The 22,319-nt window shown below is 41.3% G+C and overlaps 2 protein-coding genes across 11 annotated transcripts in view; both read left to right on the top strand.

The window, feature by feature from the left end:
• The window catches only part of MAP4K3 (mitogen-activated protein kinase kinase kinase kinase 3), a 68,727-nt gene extending 61,098 nt beyond the window's left edge, over positions 1–7,629 (top strand). For all 10 annotated transcript variants that reach the window (XM_035111013.2, XM_035111019.2, XM_035111017.2 and 7 more), the window contains 6 exons: positions 540–711; positions 1,251–1,319; positions 1,408–1,500; positions 3,253–3,323; positions 4,364–4,419; positions 5,575–7,629. In XM_035111013.2, the coding sequence (XP_034966904.1) occupies positions 540–711; positions 1,251–1,319; positions 1,408–1,500; positions 3,253–3,323; positions 4,364–4,419; positions 5,575–5,662 (549 nt within the window). In that variant the 3' untranslated portion in view covers positions 5,663–7,629. The remainder of the gene's footprint in view (positions 1–539; positions 712–1,250; positions 1,320–1,407; positions 1,501–3,252; positions 3,324–4,363; positions 4,420–5,574) is intronic.
• Positions 7,630–11,138: 3,509 nt separating this feature from the next.
• Positions 11,139–22,319, top strand: part of SOS1 (SOS Ras/Rac guanine nucleotide exchange factor 1) — a 42,882-nt gene continuing 31,701 nt past the window's right edge. Inside the window, exons 1-2 of the mRNA XM_035111024.2 lie at positions 11,139–11,852; positions 21,923–22,048. Coding sequence (XP_034966915.1) covers positions 11,766–11,852; positions 21,923–22,048 — 213 coding nt within the window. The 5' untranslated portion in view covers positions 11,139–11,765. The remainder of the gene's footprint in view (positions 11,853–21,922; positions 22,049–22,319) is intronic.

Here is a 22,319-nt window from a genome sequence, read left to right on the forward strand (position 1 = left end):
TGGTATAAGATCAAGTGGCTTGTAGCTATTGTAATGTTTAAAGGCTTCTCAGTATCCTTTGACTAAGATCAAAAAAGGCTTTGACCTTAGTCAAAGAATATTGGCGCAGTGATTCAGATAACTACAATAAACACTTTTAGTAAGAATGACAAAATCTACATAAACCTTGTTTTAGTAATACCTGTTTCACCTTTCTTAAAAGAGGCTTGGAAGTCACTATATAATTGATAAGCACATTATTTTATCCTGTTACGATGTTGAAATAATAGTAGTGCTAAGCGTGACATTCCACCAGCACAGTAATTTCCCCCTGTGCAACAGAACATCCCTCCCATCTCCCTTCATATCCCCCCACCCAATCTGTTATGGGGTTTTCCCCGGTCCTTGGGAGCATATTGGGGGGTAGGGGTGGGGGGAAGGGAGGGCATCCACTTGTTTGTTACGCTTGTGTGTAGTTGAAGACCACCAAGTACTTTAAGGGTATTATACAAATACCTCCATATCTATTTTGTGGCTAACCAGTTTGCTTCTTAATGTAGCACATAGACTTTCCTGTACCTTGTCCACTGAGATTGTTTGAGATGCTGGTAGTACCTGAGCAGGAATTCCCTCTAGTTTGTGTCGGTGTGAGTAAAGGGAAAGACTTCAACCAGGTGGTGAAGTTTGAAACAGTCAACCCAAATTCTACCTCTTCATGGTTTACAGAAACAGGTTTGTGTATCTTTCGATCACCTTTTCAAATAGTTAGCTGTCTAACAGAACCATTGCCGTTAGTAGAACCATTACCAATTGCTACAGAGATTTTCTGTGAGGCCATGATGCAAAAGGTTAGCCATCACTGCTATAGAGGGGTGATTCTGACTTGAGTTACTGGGGGAGAAATTACTTAACTATTTTGTTTTAAAGAGATTTTATATAGTTCTAATTCCATCAATGGTTGCTTTTTAATTATTGTTTTTTCTTCTTTTATGTGTAAGCCATCTTGAGTTTCGTCAGGCAGGGTATAAATAAATAAATTTCATTCATTCCCCCAAACGAGTCCCTGCCCCAGCACCACCTTTTGTTGTCTAGATAAGACTTGTGGGCAGCCTTAAAGGCTTATTCACATAGTACCAAACCAACCAGGATCATGGATTCCAAAAATAAAATAAAAATGCCCTGTACGGTGGCTTTTTTTATACAAATAGAACAATTGAACTGGAGCGTGTTTGCCTTGAATGTCAACTAATCTTGTTTTGGTATTTTGGCAGATACTACACAGACAAACGTTGCGCATGTAACACAATTGGAGAGAGACACCATTTTAGTCTGTTTGGATTGTAAGTTATGTCTTTGACCTAGACGTACATATTCTAGTAACATTCATGATGTAAGGAAAGCTGCTGAATTATGGTGTCTGTTTTTCAGGCTGTATAAAAATTGTAAATTTGCAAGGCAGATTAAAATCTAGTCGGAAACTGTCCTCGGAACTCACATTCGATTTCCAGATCGAAACAATAGGTATGTAAAGTTTAGTCTTAAAACTTTATCAGCTAAGTAGTTCCTTGAGTATTTCACAATGTGATGAAAACTTCCCCCTCCCCCTCCTCCTCATCATCATTAGGTTTGGAGGAGGCAGAGTGCCACAGACTATTCATTTTATGTATTTCTGAACGGTTGGGACAAATAATAAATTACCATTTTAAAAAGTTGTTAAAACTATTATTTTAAAACAATGGAAGATCAAGGGCAAAGGTAAATATGTGACTACAGCACTATTTGCAAAAGTAGCTGTTGGATAAAATCCCAATGTTTTTCAGAATTCCAACATTTAAATATCTCTAGAAACAAGTACTGTATATTCCTGCGTATAAGACTACATTTTAATGCAGGAAAATCTTCTCAAACGTCGGGGGTCATCTTATACGCCGGGTTGTATTTCTTATACGGCGAGTATATCCCAAACTCTATATTTTAACTGGAAAAGTTGGGGGTTGTCTTATACGCTCAGTCGTCTTACACACCGGAATATATGGGTAAATGTTTTACAGTAGTATCATGTACAGGAAATTATATCTGGAATTTGCATTGATTCCCATTGTTAATTGCTATGGGTTCTGATACCATCCTTAGGCAATTTCACTTACTAACTCTTGGAGTTAGGAATACACACACACACACACATTTGTTGAATGCCTTAATTTCTGTGTTAACATTAAATACCGTAGCTATTGGGGTGTTAAATGTGAGGTTTTTACTGTGTTGTGGTCCCTTAATTCCCCCACTCCCCTGGTTGTTGTGGGTCTCTCCCCCCCAACCCCAGTTCATTTTAAGAGGAATCTATTTTGTCACCTTGTGAGAGGACACCCAAGTCCTATTGAGATCAGTGAAATGTACATGCAGGCACGTTCTTAAACACAGTGGCCCAGTTCAGATCATGATCTAACCTTTCTAAGCCATGATTTAGATGAGAGGTGGAAGCTGGATCCAGCTGGTGGGCCAGATCCTTGGTTCCATCATTCCTAGTGTACTGCTTTGACAGGTAGGCGGGCCTTTAGACAGGGCTCAGCAGTCCTGACTTCCCCATGGTGATGTCCTAGGGATGTTGATGCTGACTAATAGATGGAACCTGTGCCAATCCTAATTAACTCCATGCGCCGAGGTTCCTTGTTGTTGGCTTGGGTGACCAAAACTATAATAATAATAATAATAATAATAATAATAATAATAATAATAATAATTTTATACCCCACCCATCCGGCTGGGCTTCCCGGCTCCCTACAGATTAAAACCAGAATAAAACATCAAACATTAGAAACTTCCCTAAACAGGGCTGCCTTCAGATGTCTTCTAAAAGTCAGATGGTTGTTTATTTCATTGACATCTGATGGGTGGGCATTCCACAGGGCTGGCACCACTACTAAGGCCCTCTCCCTGGTGCCCTGTAACCTCACTTTTCGGAGTGAGGGAACCGCCAGAAGGCCCTCGGAGTTGGACCTCAGTTCCTGAGCCATGGAGAGATTCAGGCCCACATGCAAAAGGAGTGTGAAACCTTTTTGCTTTTAGCTAAAAACAACATTGTCCTGATACATATGAACTTGGGGAGTTGTCTGAACCAGGCCTTCATTTTTAGTTGGGCTTAGGCATGTTGAACTCTTTTTGGACTGCACCTATTCAGATATGCATAGATTTGATGCAGTTCAGGTGTAAATAAGCATGTGCACTTGGCTGCAGTCTGTAAAAAAGCTAATTCAAATGGTCTTTTTCATCCAGTTTGCCTACAAGATAGTGTTCTGGCTTTCTGGAAACATGGAATGCAAGGCAGGAGTTTTCGATCAAACGAGGTAAATATTGCAGGGTGGAATTAAAAAAAAGTTCTCTTCCTTTAAATCGCCTTGAAAAACAAAGGCAAGATTGCTGTTTGTTTCCATAATTAATATTTCATTTTTTCACATCATTTCATAAAATACAATGGTTTGTCTGTAAGTACTTGGGTTGCCCTGAAAGAAATGGCTAATGTATGGCACAGGAATCAGAAGAGTAGCTGGAAATTCCTGGTACCTTGTTCAGTTTATCTGTAAACTCCTTGCCTAAGGCAAGCCACTCTCCCTTTTATGCCCTCTGCCATCTGAAATGTATAGGGATGATAATAGAGAGGTATAATAGAGGGCATATTGTAAGAATTGTTTCAAGCTGTGTAAAACACTTAGAGCATGTAGATTTCTACATAGCACTTTTCCTTTAGTAGTTCTACTAAAGAGGGGCACTCCTTAGCCGACTCTGATTTTTAAATTTGTCAGTGTCTTCAAACACTAGTTTCTAGTTAGAGTACGGTAACTTTATGTAAAGCTGTCAAAAGGAAGGATTGCAAATATATTCAAAACTCAATAAAATAAGACAGTGAAACCATCATAGCTGCAGCAGGGCAAAGGTGTATATCAGTCTTCTCCCCTTGTTCTTGAATGTGCCAGAAAATGCCATTCTGCTGCCAACAGGGCCGTCTTAAGCATATCTGGAGCCCTGGAGACGTGGTGCGAAGATCCCTCCAGCGCCCCCCTGCCCCGTTTCCCAGTGCGGCTGTCTGGCGGGCACCGCGCCGCCCTGGCACATTGCACCACCCAGCCTTGCCTTAGGGGCGGCCCTGGCTGCCAAATCTCCTGACTGTTGTATCAGCTGTTGGTCCCACACAGGCCAGGACGTCCTCCCTGGTTGGTGGCTGCTTCTATGTCTCTCGCAGGCCCAGCCCTGGTGGCAGATGCAGGAGGTGCTGGGGGCAGGGCAGGGAGCAAAGATGTTAACATGCTATCCTCTCAGTTTTGTCTTAAGCATTGATTATATCAGACACTTAAAACTCCACTAAGTATTTGTTTGGCTTTTCAAACAGATTACACAGGAAATTTCCGACAATACAAGAATATTCAGACTCCTTGGCTCTGACAGGTATGATATTGAAACAAGTGGAAACTGTTCAAGTGGGGAGGGAGTAGGGCCTGGTTTTGTTTTAAATTTCTTGTTTAACTTTCTGTGATTTTATTCTTTGGTTTTATGTTTTCATATTGTTAACTGCTGCGATATATATTTTATGATACAGCAGTGTGTGTGTGTATTCATAGGATGTGGGTGGCGCTGTGGTCTAAACCACTGAGCCTCTTGGGCTTGCCGATCGGAAGGTCAGCGGTTCAAAAGCCTGTGACGGAGTGAGCTCCCATTGCTCTGTCCCGGCTCCTGCCAACCTAGCAGTTTGAAAGCACACCAGTGCAGGTAGATAAATAGGTACCATTACAGCGTGAAGAAGGTAAACGGCATTTCCGTGGGCTCTGGTTTCCGTCACGGTGTTCCAAGTGGTTTAGTCATGCTGGCCACATGACCTGTAAAGCTGTCTGTGGACAAATGCCTTGGCCTGAAAGCTTGATGAGCACTGCAACTCCATAGTCGCCTTTGACTGGATTTAACCATCCAGGGGTCCTTTACATTTACCTTTGTATATATTCATAAATAAATACATTGACCATGCAGCTCAGGGCCAGCCCCAGGGGTTAGCCTATTAGGACAACTGTTGAGGGGGCACTGCCATAGCTGTCAAGTTCTCCCTTTTTTTAAGGGAAATTCCCTTATGCCAAATAGGATTCCTAACGGGAAAAAGGAAAACTTGACAGCTATGGGCACTGCCCCAGAAAAGTAGTAAGAGCCACCAGCTACTCACTTTCTTGCCCCTTCCCTCTGGGCTATGAAGATTGGACCAGAGGTAACCAATTCCTACCACCATCCAGGGGAAGAGGGTAGGGAGCGGCTGTGACCGCAGAGCTTTGCTGCCATTGCCATTTACACCCTTGTGTGGCCCATTGAGTAATCAGCAGTGGCTGCATGTGCTCTCTCATTCCTTGTTGTGGATTGGAGGTGGTGGAGCAGGTGCTGAGGAGAAGCCCTCCATCAGAGGGTATCTTGACAATGTGCTCTGCTCACCTCCCTCCGGCCAGAAGCCTAGCCCCAATCATAGCTGTCAACCCCCGGATTCAATTTGTAAGTAGTGGATTAACGTATTACTCTTTTTTTCTTTTTGCTTATTCTACTCCACCCACCCTCCCCACCCTTCAGAGTTGTGGTACTGGAAAGCAGGCCAACAGACAACCCGACAGCCAACAGCAATCTATACATCTTAGCAGGCCATGAAAATAGTTACTGAGAAGCAATATGCATGGAGATTGAATCATGAACAGAGAAACACTACTGCTTCAACACTTTTGGATGGCTGAAATTGCACAAAAGCTGCAGTACCCCCACTTCGGTTACTTTGTAATTTATTGTGATGTATGAGAGAGTGAGTGAGAGCAAGAACTCTTGCCTGAATGATACGGACCCGGTTAGCACGTTAATACCACAAAAGTGCTTGATTCACCATTATGTAATCTTTGTACATATGCAGAATTCCCCCCCCCCCCCGGTGAAACGTATTGCTGAAAGCCTCTCTTGAGTTAATGTAGATAGTGGTCAAATGTCTTATCTGTATAAATGTAAAAAGGTTGCTGAGGACATAAAATTGCATTTGGGGTACTATTTTAAGGACTCTTCAAGAATTGGATGCTAGCGATAAACACAGCACATTTAATAACACTATTGTATTTTATTATGTAATTTACTAATACAAATAAACCTTACCTTTTTAGACATTGTAACCAAGGCTGCAATCCTATTACGATCTTGTTTTTAATTATATGCAAGTACACTGGTGTTTTTGGTTGCACAAAGTATTAATATGTGATGTATTTAGTCACAAACGTAAGCTGTGACACTGTGAATATGATTTGGGCGTTATAATTTTAGGAGTTTGGGGTAGTTTTCTTTGTGAAACCAGCCAGTTGAACACCTGTATTTTTATATTTAAGGAAAATTCTTTAATTATTTTCTGTGCTTGGGGGCGGGGGAGTACATATTTTGGAATGGGAATAAATCCTGAATAGTGGTACCTTGCCGTAACTCTAAATGTCTGCAATGGTAAAATTAGCATTATTATAATAAGTCTTTGTTAACCAGTGCTGCTCATATCATGCAAAAAAACAAAAAACAAATCACAGCATTCTACATCATGGAAGTGGTTGAAATACTTTGGGGTGGATCCAAATAGCCACCTGCAAAAGTATCCTGTTCCGTACTTGCAAAATATTCCTTAGCACTTGCATTAAGATGAAAGTGTGCATTTTCCTTATTAAGATGTTGATAACTGACTTGGAAGGACAGAACAAGTTAACATCCACACTGAATTGCCAATGTACCCATTTGGAGCTGCAAAGCTGTTCTGCGGTTCTTATAGGATAACTTTGTACCATAGGATCCCATACCGGTTCCTAATTTCCTTACATGGTGGGATCTTGTAGATTTCAAGCTCTGTTCCAGGGAACCCCATAATTCCTTGGATGCTTCGCAGGGGGCTTCTACCTGAGATGATCGGTAATAGCGGAAAGCATTCCTGAAGGACAGCATGCTTACCCCTAGTGATTTCCCCCTTGCCATGAGCAGTTGCAGTGTGTAAGATGGGCAGCACTAAGGCCCAGTCAGTGTGCCTAGCTAGCAGCCGTGTGTTCACTGAGTGTGCAACACAGTGCCCAAGAATCCTTTGCAAACATGCAGAGCTTCATCAGCAGACAAGCTGATTTCTCTCAATGCAGGAAGCTTGAAATCTGCTGCCATAAGAGGTTGCACATACAGAATAGCTGTTCTAAATAGAAAAGAGAGTTGTTGAATGGAATAATTGTCTTAATTTGGCCTGTTTGGGGCTTTTTTTTTGCTTTTATTTTTTTTAATGGCCTTATTTTCACTTTTTTAAAATGTCTTAACACCCGGCCAAATGATTTAGTTACTACCTCACGCAAATGATTTAAATGGTTTTTATTACACATCACAGGAATTTTAGTTTTGAGGAAACCTATTTTAGATTTTTTCCCCCCAGTGCAGTATGTGAATGCCAAGTTTGAGAAAAATGCACATACTGGCGCTTCTTTTCTTTTCTTTTTTGGTATAAGTTCTTTATACAGTACTGTGATATAGACTAAGAACAAAACTACATTAAAAGTGATTTATGGTCTGTATTGATGTTCTTAATGCTTTTGAATATTTCATAATGTATATAATGTAAAATAAACTTTTTTTAACATGTTTGTTGTACAAGTGGATTATCATCTGCACTAATTTTCTGATTGGGGAAAAGTTTTCTTAACTGAAATCAGTTTTGATTCCAATAAAAAATGTAGAAAGAATAAAAATTAAGATGACTTTACTTTGACTTTTACATTATACTATATATAAAATAAATGTTAAGAACACATTAATAAACACATTTGGGAAAGATTTAAGTTATACTTAACCAATAGCTTCTTAGTAAATCTTGAATTTACTCCCTTCTTTGAATACCTTCCTTTGATTCGAACAAAACTGGTTTTTAATTTTATTTATTTATTTGATTTCAATACCACCCTTCATCTGAAGATCACAGGGTGGTTTAAAATATAAAAACACAAAAAATATTATTATTATTATTTCCGAGAACCTCCGTTATCCCCTGTGGGTTGAATCCAGAATGTCCCTTTTGTGAACAGAAGTTCTCCTTTTTGTAGAAGAGGCCAGAATTCGGTGGAGATTCCCACAGGGGAGGATCCCGCAACCTTCTGAAGCAGCTTTTCAAAGGGCTTCCAGGGGAGGAGGAATTGGTGAAAACTGCACACACAAACACATTTCCTCCAGCCTATGTGGGTATAGTATTAATACCAGTTCATGATAACCAATCTTGCAATAATAATTAATTTGAGCAAATGTCCACCATTAACTCGGAGGTGGTTCCAGTCAGATTTTCAGAAAGCTTTGATTTCTCTTTCCAAACTGAACATAAAGCAGTTTGCGTAAGATGCACAAGTAATTGTGACTTATATCCAGAAGTGCACCTATTTCACGGTGCTAATTAAAGTTGCTTCACAATCAAAATGAAGCATAAACAACCGCTATGCAACCAATTGCTGGTACAGTGGTACCTCGGGTTATAGACGCTTCAGCTCACAGACACTTCAGGTTACAGACTCCGTTAACCCAGAAATAGTACCTCGGGTTAAGAACTTTGCTTCAGGATGAGAACAAAAATCACGCGGTGGCAGCAGCAGGAGGCCCCATTAGCTAAAGTGGTACCTCAGGTTAAGAACAGTTTCAGGTTAAGAACGGACCTCCAGAATGAATTAAGTTCTTAACCCGAGGTACCATTGTATTGCAGGCAGCATATGCTAAACTCAAAGCTAAGGATTGGATATTCTGTGCAGGGTCCACTGGAATAAACAGAACTCGCACCCAAGACTTCAAAGGCCCCAAACCAGAAATGACAGCGCCACACACACACTGTCATATTTCTGTAAATCGGAAAGGGAAAGCCAATCCCTTTTCCAATGCCTTTCTCCTTGAAATTGCTTCTCCTTAGGAGAAACACACACACACACACACACACACACACACACAGTAAACACTTCCTGAGTCTGAGCAGATCCCAGAGGAGGAGAGTGGAAAGATGAGACTGGCTTGCACCCCAGCCTACAAACTAGATAGGGCCACTGCAGTGCACTGGGGTGACACCAAATGGGGGGTCCCTCAGGGTCACCACGAGGGCAAGGGTCCTGCATGCACAATATTGTCAGGATGGTTAGATTGGCTGTGACACAGTGCCCCTCCCCCACTGCCTTGCCCCAGGGCATTTAGAAGGCAAGAGGACATCACAGCCTCACTGACTGCTACTGGCTGTGTGTGCTGCCGCCCAGAGTGAGAGTAATGTTTGCGTTCAATGTAAAAGTTGCCAAATACTTCTCGGCGTAGATGGATAAGCTATAACCAGGTATAAGTGCTGCATAACCTATCCAAGCAGCTACTGCTAAACATTCCTGCAGCACAGTGGCAGCACAAGGCCTCAGACTTTGACAGCTGCACCCTGACATCAACAGAGGTGGAGGAAATAGTTTTCGGAGCACAAAACGTAATCGGACAGACACGCAGCATTTCCCCACAGGCTTCCTGTCCCTCTCTGTACTTATGACAAGAACATACAGTCAGACAAGGGCACCACCATGAGGCTGCTCTTGACAAGGCCACAGAGATTGTGATAGGAGATGTGAAATACATCTGCAAAACGCTGTGAAATCTCCAAGCTAAAGCCTAAATGTAATTTGTGCCATTTTGCTAGATGCCTTCCTCAACTGATCAAAGAGGAGACAAAGCAAATTGGGTGAAAGGCAAAAGGTTTCTCCTTGGTGGGTAAAGGTTCTCGACACGACAAGTTCACACAAATGAAAAATGTGTCACCTGCCTGTCCCCTTTCTTTGCCCTCACCAAACACTGTGCAGCAGTGTGGCACTAAAGGTACAGGACTGTATTAAAATACTATTGATATTTAGAAAGTAACATTTTATATTAATACATTGTAAGTATTAGGAGTTTGTGACAACACCCCAAACCACCTTCTACTGAGATGTAATGCAGTTTCAGCATTTGATAGACGATCAAATGCTGAAACTGCATTACATTATGCATTATGATGATTATGCTGTCTATAGAAGGCATGCTTTTGTTGCTGAAGTTTTTGCTTGTTTCATTGGCTTCTTTTTATGTTGCTATATGGATTGTTCATTGTTGGTACTGGTATACTCTAGAGTTCAGGGGTCCTCATTTGTGGAACGCTCTCCAAGGGAGCATTGTGTCGGAGCCAATTGCTTATCTTTAGGCAATGGGCAAGCCTTTGGCTTATTAAATCCATGGCCTTTTAAACTGGGTGTGTGGGTGTTACTGTTTTGTTTGTAATTCTGTTATGATTTATTGCTCTTTTACACACACACACACACACACACAAAACCGCCCTATCATCCTCAGATGAGGGGTGGAATATAAATTTCATAAATAATAATATCGTAATGCATTTCCTCACCCAATGTTACATTTTTAAAATTTTCCAAGTTGCTAGAAGGCCACATGTGTTAAGCAACTAATATACTGAAATAACAATACCCCAAACAACAATATAACATCCTCTCAGCGACATTGGGGGGAGGAGAAGAAACACACACACACACACCAGCTTTCTCCATCTCCCACAGATTCTGCAAAGTTCGCTCTCTCAGTAGCGAGTCCAGTTCTGGCTCGGCTCTGTGGGTTTTTTAAAGAAAATTTTTACTGGATTTTATAAACAAGGATCATAGGAATAATAAATTGTATAAATAAAACGACCTAGCCTTCTAATGTCATTTGTACATCGCAAAAATAGCATAATAAATTTGCAATAATATCTACAACATATGATTCGTTATTAGTGGTCAATGTACAAACCCTTGGTTTAAATATGTGGAGTGGGTTAAATAAAAACAGCAAGTGGAAACAGGATAGAACTGCTCGATTCTGTTTTGTTTATAAAGCTTCCTATCTAAGGAACCGTGGGCTTCTCGCAGGCGAGCGCAGCTCATCTGTCCTCCTCTCCGTAGGGGGCGCTGTGGAAACGATTCGTCTCTTTCTCTCTCTCTTTCCCCCACAATTGAAAACACCTCCTCCCCAAGCGGATTGAGAAAGACTTGTTGCGCTGCGTCGCGCGAGGTGTTCCGACTCTCACTTCCGCCCTGAAGAGGAAGGGGCGGGGGGAAAGGCAGAACCGAGCCGGATCGACTTCCAGAGAAAAAGGTTGCGGGAAGCAGAGAAAAGGGGAGGAGAGCTTGGAGGCGACCCGATCTGCGCACGCCCCGTCGGTCTTTGCGCCGACTGCGCACGCGCCGGCGGTTGTAACCGTCAGGGCAAGGGAAGAACATCCCCCACCCCACCCCCACCCTGCTCGCGCCGCCCGAGAATTCAAACCCGCGCTCGGGACCCTGCCCCTCCCTCCCTCCCCTCAGCAACCGTCACTTTCCTGCCGTTGCCGGGCAGGGCTTCCCGTCGTCGCCCTTTCGGCCGCCCTCTGCCCCGCTCGCCGCGTCCTGTCAGGGCAAGGGAAAGGATGCCCGGCGGTGCCTTGTCCCAGGCCAGCCCCGGCCCTGAGTGAGGGAAGGCCGGGCCGGGCGGCGAGCGAGCGGGCAAGGGATGTCGCCGCCGCCCCCCGGCGCTGGGTCCCTCCGCCGCCGCCATCGCCGCCGCCCCCGGCGGCTCCCGCTGCTGTCTCTGCCCTCCTCCGGTTCCGGGTGTCGCCCGCGGCCGCCGCTCCGGACCCCGGAGCAACGCCGAGCGGCTCGGCCCCAGCACTGACTGCCGCCGCTTCCCCTCACAGGGCGCGGGACAGCGCGGGCAGGATGCAGGCGCCGCCGCTGCAGTACGAGTTCTTCAGCGAGGAGAACGCGCCCAAGTGGCGGGGGCTGCTCGTGCCAGCCCTGAAGAAGGTGAGGAAGGGGCGCTGGGGGGGGGGAATCCAGAAGGGGAGGAAAGGCTGCGCGTTTTATAGGAGGTAAATTCGTGTACCATAGCAGATGCCCAAGGTTTGCTGCATGTTGACATCCACGTGTCATTGGTGACAGCCCCAGATGAGGACAAATACGTGTGTATGTGTATGTGTGTGTGTCCCGAATTTGGACATAGCGCAAGGGAATGCCAACAGGCATGTGTGATAACTGGCAGTGCCCCAGTACTCCGGCTTTCACATACTGTAATCGGTTTTTGGATAGTCAACGTTTTCATGTGCCTGTGTTGACATCCTGCGAACCTGTCTGCTGTGCTCATGGGTGTCTGTATACATAGATACAGAGCCAGCGTGGGGGTGTGGATAGTGTGCTGAACTAGGACCAGGTTCAGATTCCCACTTGGCCATTCTTCATATCATTATCCTTCATTAGATTTATATACCGCCCTTCATCATAAGATCTCAGGGCAGTTTGCGGAATAAAATGCAAGGTAATATATGAAGCTCACAGGGTGACCTTGGTCCTGTCGCTGTCTCTCAGCCTAACCTACCTCACAGGGTTGTTGTGAAGATAAATTGGAGAGGGAGGAGAGCCGGATAGCCATATATGCCACTTTGTGTTGGAAGGAAGGTGAGATATAAATATAAATACAATCAATAAACGGCTGCCGGTATAACACTTGGGTTTTCCACTTCCCAGCATGGTCCTATAGGAAAGCTACTAAATGATCTGACCTTTAAGTACCAGATACATGTGCATATGACTTTAAGCAACAAAATGTTAACTTAAAGTTAAATACAAGAGGAATGCAGAATATGGTATGTTAAATAGGGGGACCTGCTATATAACAGTGATATTCTTTAGGAGAGCTGTAGGTGTGACTATCACTTTGCTCCCAAATGGAAGATGGGCAAATTTTTAAATAGTTCAGATGATACTGAATATTAGACAAATATATTAATGTGGAATGACAGGTTTTTGAGTTGGTCTTTAACTTAGACTGGAATGTTATGAATCCTTCAGATATACCTGCCTCACTGAAGAAAATTATGTCATTTGCTGTTGTATTATATTCCAGTATAGTTGCTACCAATGTGTGTTTCTTGACAGTTAGAGTTAAGTGATAAAAGTCCTGCTCCATCAGAATCTGTATTGAGCTTGATTAGTTTTTAAACATTATTGAGTGATGGCTAGTGCATAATAATAATAATATCTTTATTACGGTCATAGACCAGCAAAAAAAGAAAAGGAAAACCAATAATACATAAAATAGATAGTTCTTGAGTATCATCTTTGAATAATACTGTTTCATAATCCTATTTTGAGTTAAAATTGGGTTAAAATTTAATGAGGGATAGTTCCCTTTAACTATTGTCCGCTGAGAATTAATAGGCGGCTTTATCATTGTTGTTGATTGATGTCACGGCGTGTCTTAGTCTTGACACGTAGTAGCAGAATTTAGCTACATTCTTAGTGCACTCTGGGCTAAAATCCGCTAGTAGGTATCTAGTAAGCGTTTGTGTTGAGCGGCCTGGTAAGTTTTTTACAAGGGGTCAATTATCCCCCAATACCAATGTGTGTTTCTTGACAGTTAGAGAGTTAAGTGATAAAAGTCCTGCTCCATCAGAATCTGTATTGAGCTTGATTAGTTTTTAAACATTATTGAGTGATGGCTAGTGCATAGAATTTAATAGGATAAAGGTGGTATTTGTTTTTGCTAGATTTGTGTTGCAATTTGTTGTTTAATTTGTTCCCTGGGTGCTCGTGCAGATAACCACTTTTTAAAACACAAGCTAGGTTTACTTTTTTACCTGAACATGGTTCATTTTATCTTGTGAGGTTGGTAATATTTTAACCTATACATAATATCTAGGTGCACTGAACAATTATTACTCACAACTTTGAGAAGGTTGCTTTCTTTATCCTAGGGCAGTATTCTAATGATTGGTCTACCAGCCCTAAAATACATGGGCTGTGCTTTATACACATCATGCACCAGTATTTTGAAGCCGGAATAAGAATAAGCTAGTCTCATTATGCATAAGTGTGTTTGTGTAACTTGAAAAGTTGCTTTCCTGATTTTCTCAAAAGATTGATTAGCCTCATTTATTTTTAAAGCAGGGGCATATTGAAGTTATTCTGAAGCTGTTGTCAAACAAATATTAGCCAGAGTTTAAAAATGAGGATGTGTCTAACAGCTATCGTGGAAAATAGACACTCGTGAATTTGTTGTCTTAAAAGAACAACCACACTAGAGACCACAGGAACTTGGTGGGGAAAAGTGGCCTTAGGAAACTTGGTTCAGAGTGTAAAGTAGGGTTGCTGTATTTCAAAAAGTAAGTTGTTGAGCTTACTTAGACAAACCCCAATGTTGTTGAGATTTTTTTTTACCAAACGCCAAAAAAAGTAATTTCTCAGTTTACATGCCAAAGATCTAGGACAAAACGCCACCTTCCGGAAATTCCCCCCAGACGTCACTTCCGCCTTTGAAATCCCAGTAATGTCCTGGACATATGGCAGCCCTAAGTAAAGTGACTAGAGATTCTTGCAGTACAATTCTTTACATGCCTTTACATATTTGCTGGTAATTTGGTGCATGAGATAGTATTAATTAGCTGCAGTGGATGCTGCATTGAAGCAGGCAAGCTGGACTCTGTGTATCCTGAAGATGTGATTCAGAATGGGGGGAGAGAGCCAGGTATACTCCAGGCAGAGGACTTTCTAGTGATGGGCCAATGCTAGTAGGAGTCACCTCAGAGAATTACCCCTTTGGTGTCTTCCCTTTGAGACACCATTGAGGGCTAAGGACCCCACCCACATGAAAGTGACAGATAGATGATGGAAGGACCCTGAGGGAAAAGCAAGTGAGATTACGGGTCAGTAAACGAAAGCTCCCAGATGAGAGGTGGTAGCAGCGTTCAAAATTCATCTGGAGGTACATGCGTGGGGATCCTTGGATCTTGACTGTTTTCACACACCAGCAACACATCCAGTAGAATTCTATCTGTTATATTTTATCTGTGCTATCAGAATGAATTTAAGGAACCAAAACGTTCCATTGAAAAATACAACTTTTGAGCTGTCTGGCCCCTAAAAGACAACTAGACATTCTGTTTTTGCAACTGTGACCCTGGCCTGGTTTAAGGAGCCATTTGGCGCCTAACTTATATATCTTAGTTTCTGGGAGGATCTGTTATTTTCTGTAACAGTGAAGATTAAGAGCTATAGGGAGAAGATTGTAGCACCTGTATACTGCTTTTGTACTTTAGATACCTTGCTGTTGGGGGGAGGGGTAGAAGGGATTCTGGCCATTCTGCAAGCCTGAGGCTTGGTGCAGCTCATTCTCATAAGGCTAATCTATGATGATCATTGTGATTTCTGAATACATAACCTATTTTGCAGAGCTGGTATGTCCATTTTAGCTCCAGGAATAAAGATTAATATTTTATGTTCCTGTTACCTTTAGTTTTCATCTTGATAATTTGTAACTATTAAGTTGTTTCCTTTCCCACTATGCAAGATACACCACTGAACACACTTTACGTTACAGTATATAAGATTTCTACCTCCCATTTATTTTTTTGAATCCACCTATATTAAAGTATAAAGCCAGATGTAACTTTTCAAATTTTCTAATCCTGTGCTCTTCTAACTTCCCTTATTGAACATTAATCCCTCCTTCTTGTCTTTTCAGAACAGCACCATGGTTAATTCTACCCATAATTAACTTTAACTAATACTTGCAAACTCTCTTTTAACCTTGGTTTTATTTAAACTCTGTTACCTTTAAACTAAAGTTAGTGTTAACATCAGTTTAGAGATAACACTTTATTCATTGAAGTACGGATCTGGGTTAATCACTTAAGAACCAGTGATTTCAGTGTGATTTATATTGGGTTATATCAATGCCTTTTTAGTGCTTGACCCTGGGTCAGTAAGCCAGGGAGTATAAAATAAAGTTTTTCACTTTTCATTTTACGTGTTAAGTTGTATTCTAGTCTAAAATGTTCGCTAACTTCATTTTACTTGGGACATACATACTTCAGATTTCAGTGGACATCTAGCTTTGTTATGCAGTGGGACTGATTAGTTGTCTGGAGGAAATAGTTTTACAATATTCTTATATGTGGTGGCATTTAGAACAAATGTGACTTAAAGTTCAGGCCAACATTTTTTGTTAGTCCTATTATTTGTGTACATAGTAATGTGTTTTATCCTGTAAAAAGAATGGACAGTATATCCAATGTTAGTCATACTTAGAATACGTATATTCATTGAAATAATTGGATTTAAGTTCTGAAATCCATTGACTTTGATGGGTCTACTCTGAGTATGACATAGTTGGATACCACCCAATATAAGTAAGGTTTAATTTCCCTATTTTAGAGATAGAATGACAGCTGTTAAATATATACCGTCAAAAGCTGAAATATGGAGTGCTTGACAGCATAGTTCTATCTGCAAAATTTTAAAAAAGAAAACAGTGCCATGTTTCAGGTGGCTTAAGATGATAAAATACCCTACTCCAACTTGGCACACTCTAAATGTTTTGGACTGCAACCCCCATCATCTCCAAGGAGCCAATGGGAGCTGTATCCAAAACATCTGGAAGGCACCAAGTTGAGGGGTGCTATAAGACTTGCACAAGCACAGCTTAGACTTCATGTATAAATGTCACCTGTTGCATTTTATTAGTTTGACTGTATGCTTAGCAAATGAGTAATTCTAATTTTATCTGTAATGCAGTGGTCTTGATAACTAACATGTAGTGTTGCATTTAACTTTGCTGTTGAAATTGTTTTATAGAGTAACCTTGGTTCTGGCTTGAAATTGAGAATTAAAAATGGCCCCCTCTACATTTAGAAATCCAAAATAAACTTGTTGGAGAGGCCAATACTTTCAGAAAGCAGCCTATGCTGATATCTGTATTCACATCTGTATCTGTTTCATATATGTATTTAGGCTACTACCTGCTCTTCTGGCATGATTGCTTTTAACTGTCTACCATATTGCCATCACAAACATATCCAAACAGTTGTCTCCTTTTATTAACAGAATGGTGCCATTCTGACTAGAAATAGCAACAACAGTATGATCCCACTCATATTTACTCAAACATAAAATCTCACAGAGATCAAACATCCTAATCCTAAACATACTTATTAGGCAGTAAGTATGTTTAGGATTACAGCCTAATTCAGTGGCACTGAGTTATAGATATTCTAAGTGGCAGGCATATATATATATATATATCAGAAAAATCAGGTCTTCATGTTTGGGCAAAGGGCCCAAATAAAGGAAAAAACTCAGGAAGGGAGCAAGAAGTGAAACCTAAAACTGGTGTGAGCCTATTTTAACTGTAAGTGGATTCCTATTGGAATAATCTTAGTGTAGATCTCTTAGTAGTGCACTACTTTGATTTCTTATTTGGCAGGCACTAAATGTTGCTTGCCTTGCCAGGTATAAGGCTAAATCTATAAACATATACTAAAATAAGATCTTAATGGGGGTGAGAGGAGATTTTGGCTTGCAGTGAAGTTTTAAGAGACAGTTCCTTGAAACTTATATATTCACACAAAACATACAAATTCCTTACCAACAGTTGGATACCATTTTTGTATTAACTTTTGTTCTGCTGAAATTAATACTTCTTTGCCATGGGGTGCATTCATGCATGCCTTTTTCTTTGTACTATTTATGTTTCTAAAACAGCATCAGGTCAATTTCAGCTCCATGTGAGAATTACAGCAGTATTACAAATGAATGTTTTCTGTAACAATGAGTAAATTATTGGATGTAATACTGCAATAAGCAAAAATCTGCTCTTATTCCCTTATGGGGTACACAAGAGCCCTTATTGGGTTCTCCATTGGTCGGAGAATATAACAGAGGCCAACCAGAGAATTTTGAGAAGCAAAGCCTTTATTTTTGCTGTTGCAACAGGGTCCTTCCCCTCACACAAGAGATCAAGGAAGGAACCCAGAACAAAAGAGAACCTCCACTTTTATCAGTTTTCCCATCACCAAGAAACACCCCCGAAATACATCATTCCTACATCACAGCTACATAATCAATACCTCACAAAAAAGGGAGGGTTCAAGGTAGAAATCTGAGCACCTTTGACACCTCTCCTAGTCCTCTCACCCCTGCCAGGTGTGAATTCCTAAACACAAAGAGAAATTAACAGTTTCTTAAAAGTTGATCACTATCTTTTGTTCGGAGGAGTCTTCCATTGTGAATGAGATGGCTAGTAGTCTGGCACCATTTATGGGGAAATGTCCAGTTGGCAGAGCCTACAGCTTGCAGGATTATGGCTCCCAAGTTGATAGTCATGTGGAAATGTGTGTGTGATTCTGGTCAGAGAGAGTCAAAATGGTGTCAGTCAGGCCTGTCTTCCTGTGCTGTTTCAGACATATGCCTGTACATTCATGTACATGTTTATGAACAATTTTATATATATATATATATATATATATATATATATATATATATATAACCTTAACATTTACAACAATACATAAATATATGTGCTCCTGGGAAGGTTTATTGGGCCAGGTGTCATCAGATATGTATGCACATGTATTATTACTTCCACACTTTATACATTTGCTGTAGGCAGCACTTTTGTAAGACCAGTGTTTTCTGTAGTAGTTGTAATGTGTAGCGCTGCTTTTAGATAATAGAATTTCTATTACAGTGGTACCTCGGTTTACAAACACAATTGGTTCCAGAAGTCTGTACTTAACCTGAAGCGTACTTAACCTGAAGCAAACTTTCCCATTGAAAGTAATGGAAAGTGGATTAATCCGTTCCAGACGGTCCGTGGAGTACTTAAACTGAAGCATACTTAACCTGAAGCGAACTTTCCCATTGAAAGTAATGGAAAGTGGATTAATCTGTTCCAGACGGGTCCATGAAGTACTCAACCTGAAGCGTACTTAACCCAAGGTATGAGTGTAATTGGTTCCGGAAGTCCGTGCTTAACCTGAAACAAACTTTCCCATTGAAAGTAATGGAAAGCGGATTAATCCGTTCCAGACAGGTCCGTGGAGTACTTAAACTGAAAATACTCAAACCGAAGTGTACTTAAACCGAGGTATGACTGTACCTGGAAAGGAAATATTGTGCTTCAATTTAGGAAATATTTGCTTCTTAAGCTAAAGCTAATTTCACCATTTCTAGTGGTCATAATGGCACCTGTGACAAAGTGCATCATGGACATTGTCCTCCTAGTTCTCTTGTTTGGGGAACATTACACATTGGGTAATAAAGGATAACCAATTATGAGTGCAAAAGAGTCTACTTCAGTGCAGTGAGATTGCATTAAAGACCAAGTAGTTTCTTCAAGCCTAAAACCATCAGGAACAAACGGTGTCTTTTCGTATGTAGTTGTGACAATGTACAGTATCTTATTTTTCCTTAATTCCAGACATTTGGGGGGAGTTTGTATTGAAATCACAAAGTACACAATGTGCTTTTATCTTCCACTTGGCAATCAGTACAGAGATTCCCCCTCCTCTTGTGTGGGTTTCACCCTTAGGAAAAAGGTCTCCTTTAGTGTTTGGAATTAGAGGCTCTTTTCCTCAGGTTTCTAGCCATTCAGAGAGGCAACCTCTGTTTTGCAGTGGAGAAGAAAGATACCTCTTCACCTTATGCACTGTCTTCCTTGTAATAATGGGTTTAAACTCTGCCATTAGTAATTGGGAAAAGAGCAACATGTTGATGGCGTTTAGGGGTCTAGACATTTTGGCTGGGATTGGTAGCCAGTCATTCACTTGGATCCCAATTGGCAGGGGGTTGGACTGGATGGCCCTTGTGGTCTCTTCCAACTCTATAATTCTAAGTTAGTTGCACTTAGTTAAGTCATGACTAATGTGCCCTACTGGTTTTAGTTAATTTAGTTTGGATCCAGCCCATTGTTTGTAGTACCTAGTGATTTTTCACTTCCTCCTAAGAGCAAAAGTCAAAGCAGTGTTTTATACCAACTGTCCAGTCAGTTGGTTTTGCGGACCACTTATTGTCAGTGTTATTTATAGCAAGTAGCCCCTCTTACAGGCCATGACACTGTTGGATCCTAACACAATATGCAGTGTTGCTTCACTCAACACTAACTTAACTTACGGAATTAGCCAGCATTCAAAATTAAACCTAATCAGTCTTTTTTGTGACTCAAGAGCGCCATCTAGTGACCATGTTCAGCCTGGCATATGGAGGAATGAGCCACATCAGCCCCAGCTGATGTCGCTTGTTCCTCCCACCAGGCGCTGGCGGCAGAGGGAGTTCCTCCACCAGCAGCACCCAGCTCACCAAGGGATTCAGGTGCAGGCAAGTTCCACCCGCGATACACTGCCAGGTGAAGGCGCCATTGCGCTCTGGCTCCCAATCCATTCCTGGGCAATGTATCAATACATCACCCGGGCCTAGGTGTCATCTGCAAATTTGATGAGCATCCCCTCAGTTCCTTCATCTGAGTCATTTATAAAGATATTGGACAACAACAGGCCTAGGGCAGAACTGTGCAGCACTACCACTTGTCACTTTTTTCCAGGATGACAAGGAACCATTACTCTTTGGGTTGAGTCAGTCAACCAGCTACAAATCCACTGAACAGTTACAGTGGTACCTTGGGTTAAGAACTTAATTCGTTCTGGAGGTCCGTTCTTAACCTGAAACTGTTCTTAACCTGAGGTACCACTTTAACTAATGGAGCCTCCCGCTGTTGCCACACGATTTCTGTTCTCATCCTGAAGCAAAGTTCTTAACCTGAGGTACTATTTCTGGGTTAGCGGAGTCTGTAACCTGAAGCGTCTGTAACCCGAGGTACCACTGAACCTCATTCAACCCACATTTTACCAGCTTCCTCACAAGAATATCATTCCAGAGGGAGGGTGCCACTACCGAGAAGGCCTTCTGCCTGGTTCCCTCTGTAACTTAACTTCTTACAGTGAGGGAATCATCAGAAGGCCTTCGGAGCTGGACTTTCGTGATGGGGATAGAGACGCTCCTTCAGGTATACAGAGCCAAATCTGTTTAGGGCTTTCCCCTCAATTAAGAGAAAACAGGAGTGGATGGTTACAAACAGCAAACAGAAGCATCTCATCTCTTCACCTTTGCATGTCTAGAGGTGGGTGGGAATGCACAAGCTCAGTTTGCACCTGCTCATTCAGTAAGTTGGTTTGTCATTACCGGTTGGTCTAAATCAGGCCAGTCTGTGACTCCTCGCTTGTCTCTCTCTTCCGCATAAAGTGAATGCACACGAAGTAAAATATTAGCTAACATGTAGAAAAAGCAAAATAAAAAAATTCCTTCAGTATGTAGAAAAAGCTTAGGCTTGTTTCAGTTTGCACAGACCTTCAGTTTTGACATCCATGAGACTCAAAATGAAACTTGATAATTGAAGCGAAGTATCTTTTAGACAATGGCCTTGTTAGCATGTAATGATAAGTCAAACTTCTGGAGTATATTGATTTATTGTGTAAATAAGCAGCATGCTGGTGTACAATACTCCTCCCTGATGCAAGTAGAGTAAACAACCAAGAAGCTTGGGCTTCCTGTTATGTTTGAATCAGAGTTTGTGGTTTATTTTTTCCAGACAAGTACAGTAACTAGCCAACCTTGCTGATCATGGCTTCTCCAGACTATGATCCTTCATTCAAATATAGTTTCCTGGTTTGTTTATCTGGTTTGCACCAGGAGAGGAGCCATCGGGCTCTATGCAGCAGCACAGTGGAGTCCCAATTTCGCACCCCCCACCCACACTCATGAACCACTTGAAAATTGCTAAGTGACAACGTGAACTACTTAATGATTTGTAGCAATTGTAGTGTGCTGTTCCAGATGCTATATGATTTGCATAGAATTCAAATTGTATAAAATACAATAAAGGGAGAGACAGGAGAATTTTTGTTGCTGCCACTGGCACAGTTGGATCTCACCCAGTTTCATATTTTAAAAGCAAAGTATATACTTGTTTTTTGTGTTCAGAGTCTTGTAAGATGCTCTTGAGAACTTTAGTATGATATGCACATTTGTTTATTTTATGTTGAATGTAGGTTCAGATGCAAGTCCACCCTAAGCTATCATCTACTGAAGATGCTTTGCAGTATGTTGAGGAGTTAATACTGCAGTTGCTGAACATGTTATGCCAAGCTCAACCAAGAAGCTTCCTGGATGTAGAGGTACAAGAAGAGTTTGTAGCTATTTCTATTTATGCACTACTGTTATTTGCTGATGATATATTATTAATTCAGTCATTCATCATTGGATTATTAACACAATATTGTATTAATTATTTGATTCTTCTGTTTTTTATTATTACCTTATTCTGATACCTGGTGAGCTGTTTTGGGTACAAATATATTATGGGAAAGCAGTATATAAATTAATAATGGGGATTCTGATTTTGACCTTTTATTGGGGGTGTTAAGTTTGGAAAATTATTAGCAAATA

Source organism: Zootoca vivipara, chromosome 3, assembly GCF_963506605.1.
Source record: "Zootoca vivipara chromosome 3, rZooViv1.1, whole genome shotgun sequence".
In the NCBI taxonomy this organism is placed as follows: domain Eukaryota; kingdom Metazoa; phylum Chordata; class Lepidosauria; order Squamata; family Lacertidae; genus Zootoca; species Zootoca vivipara.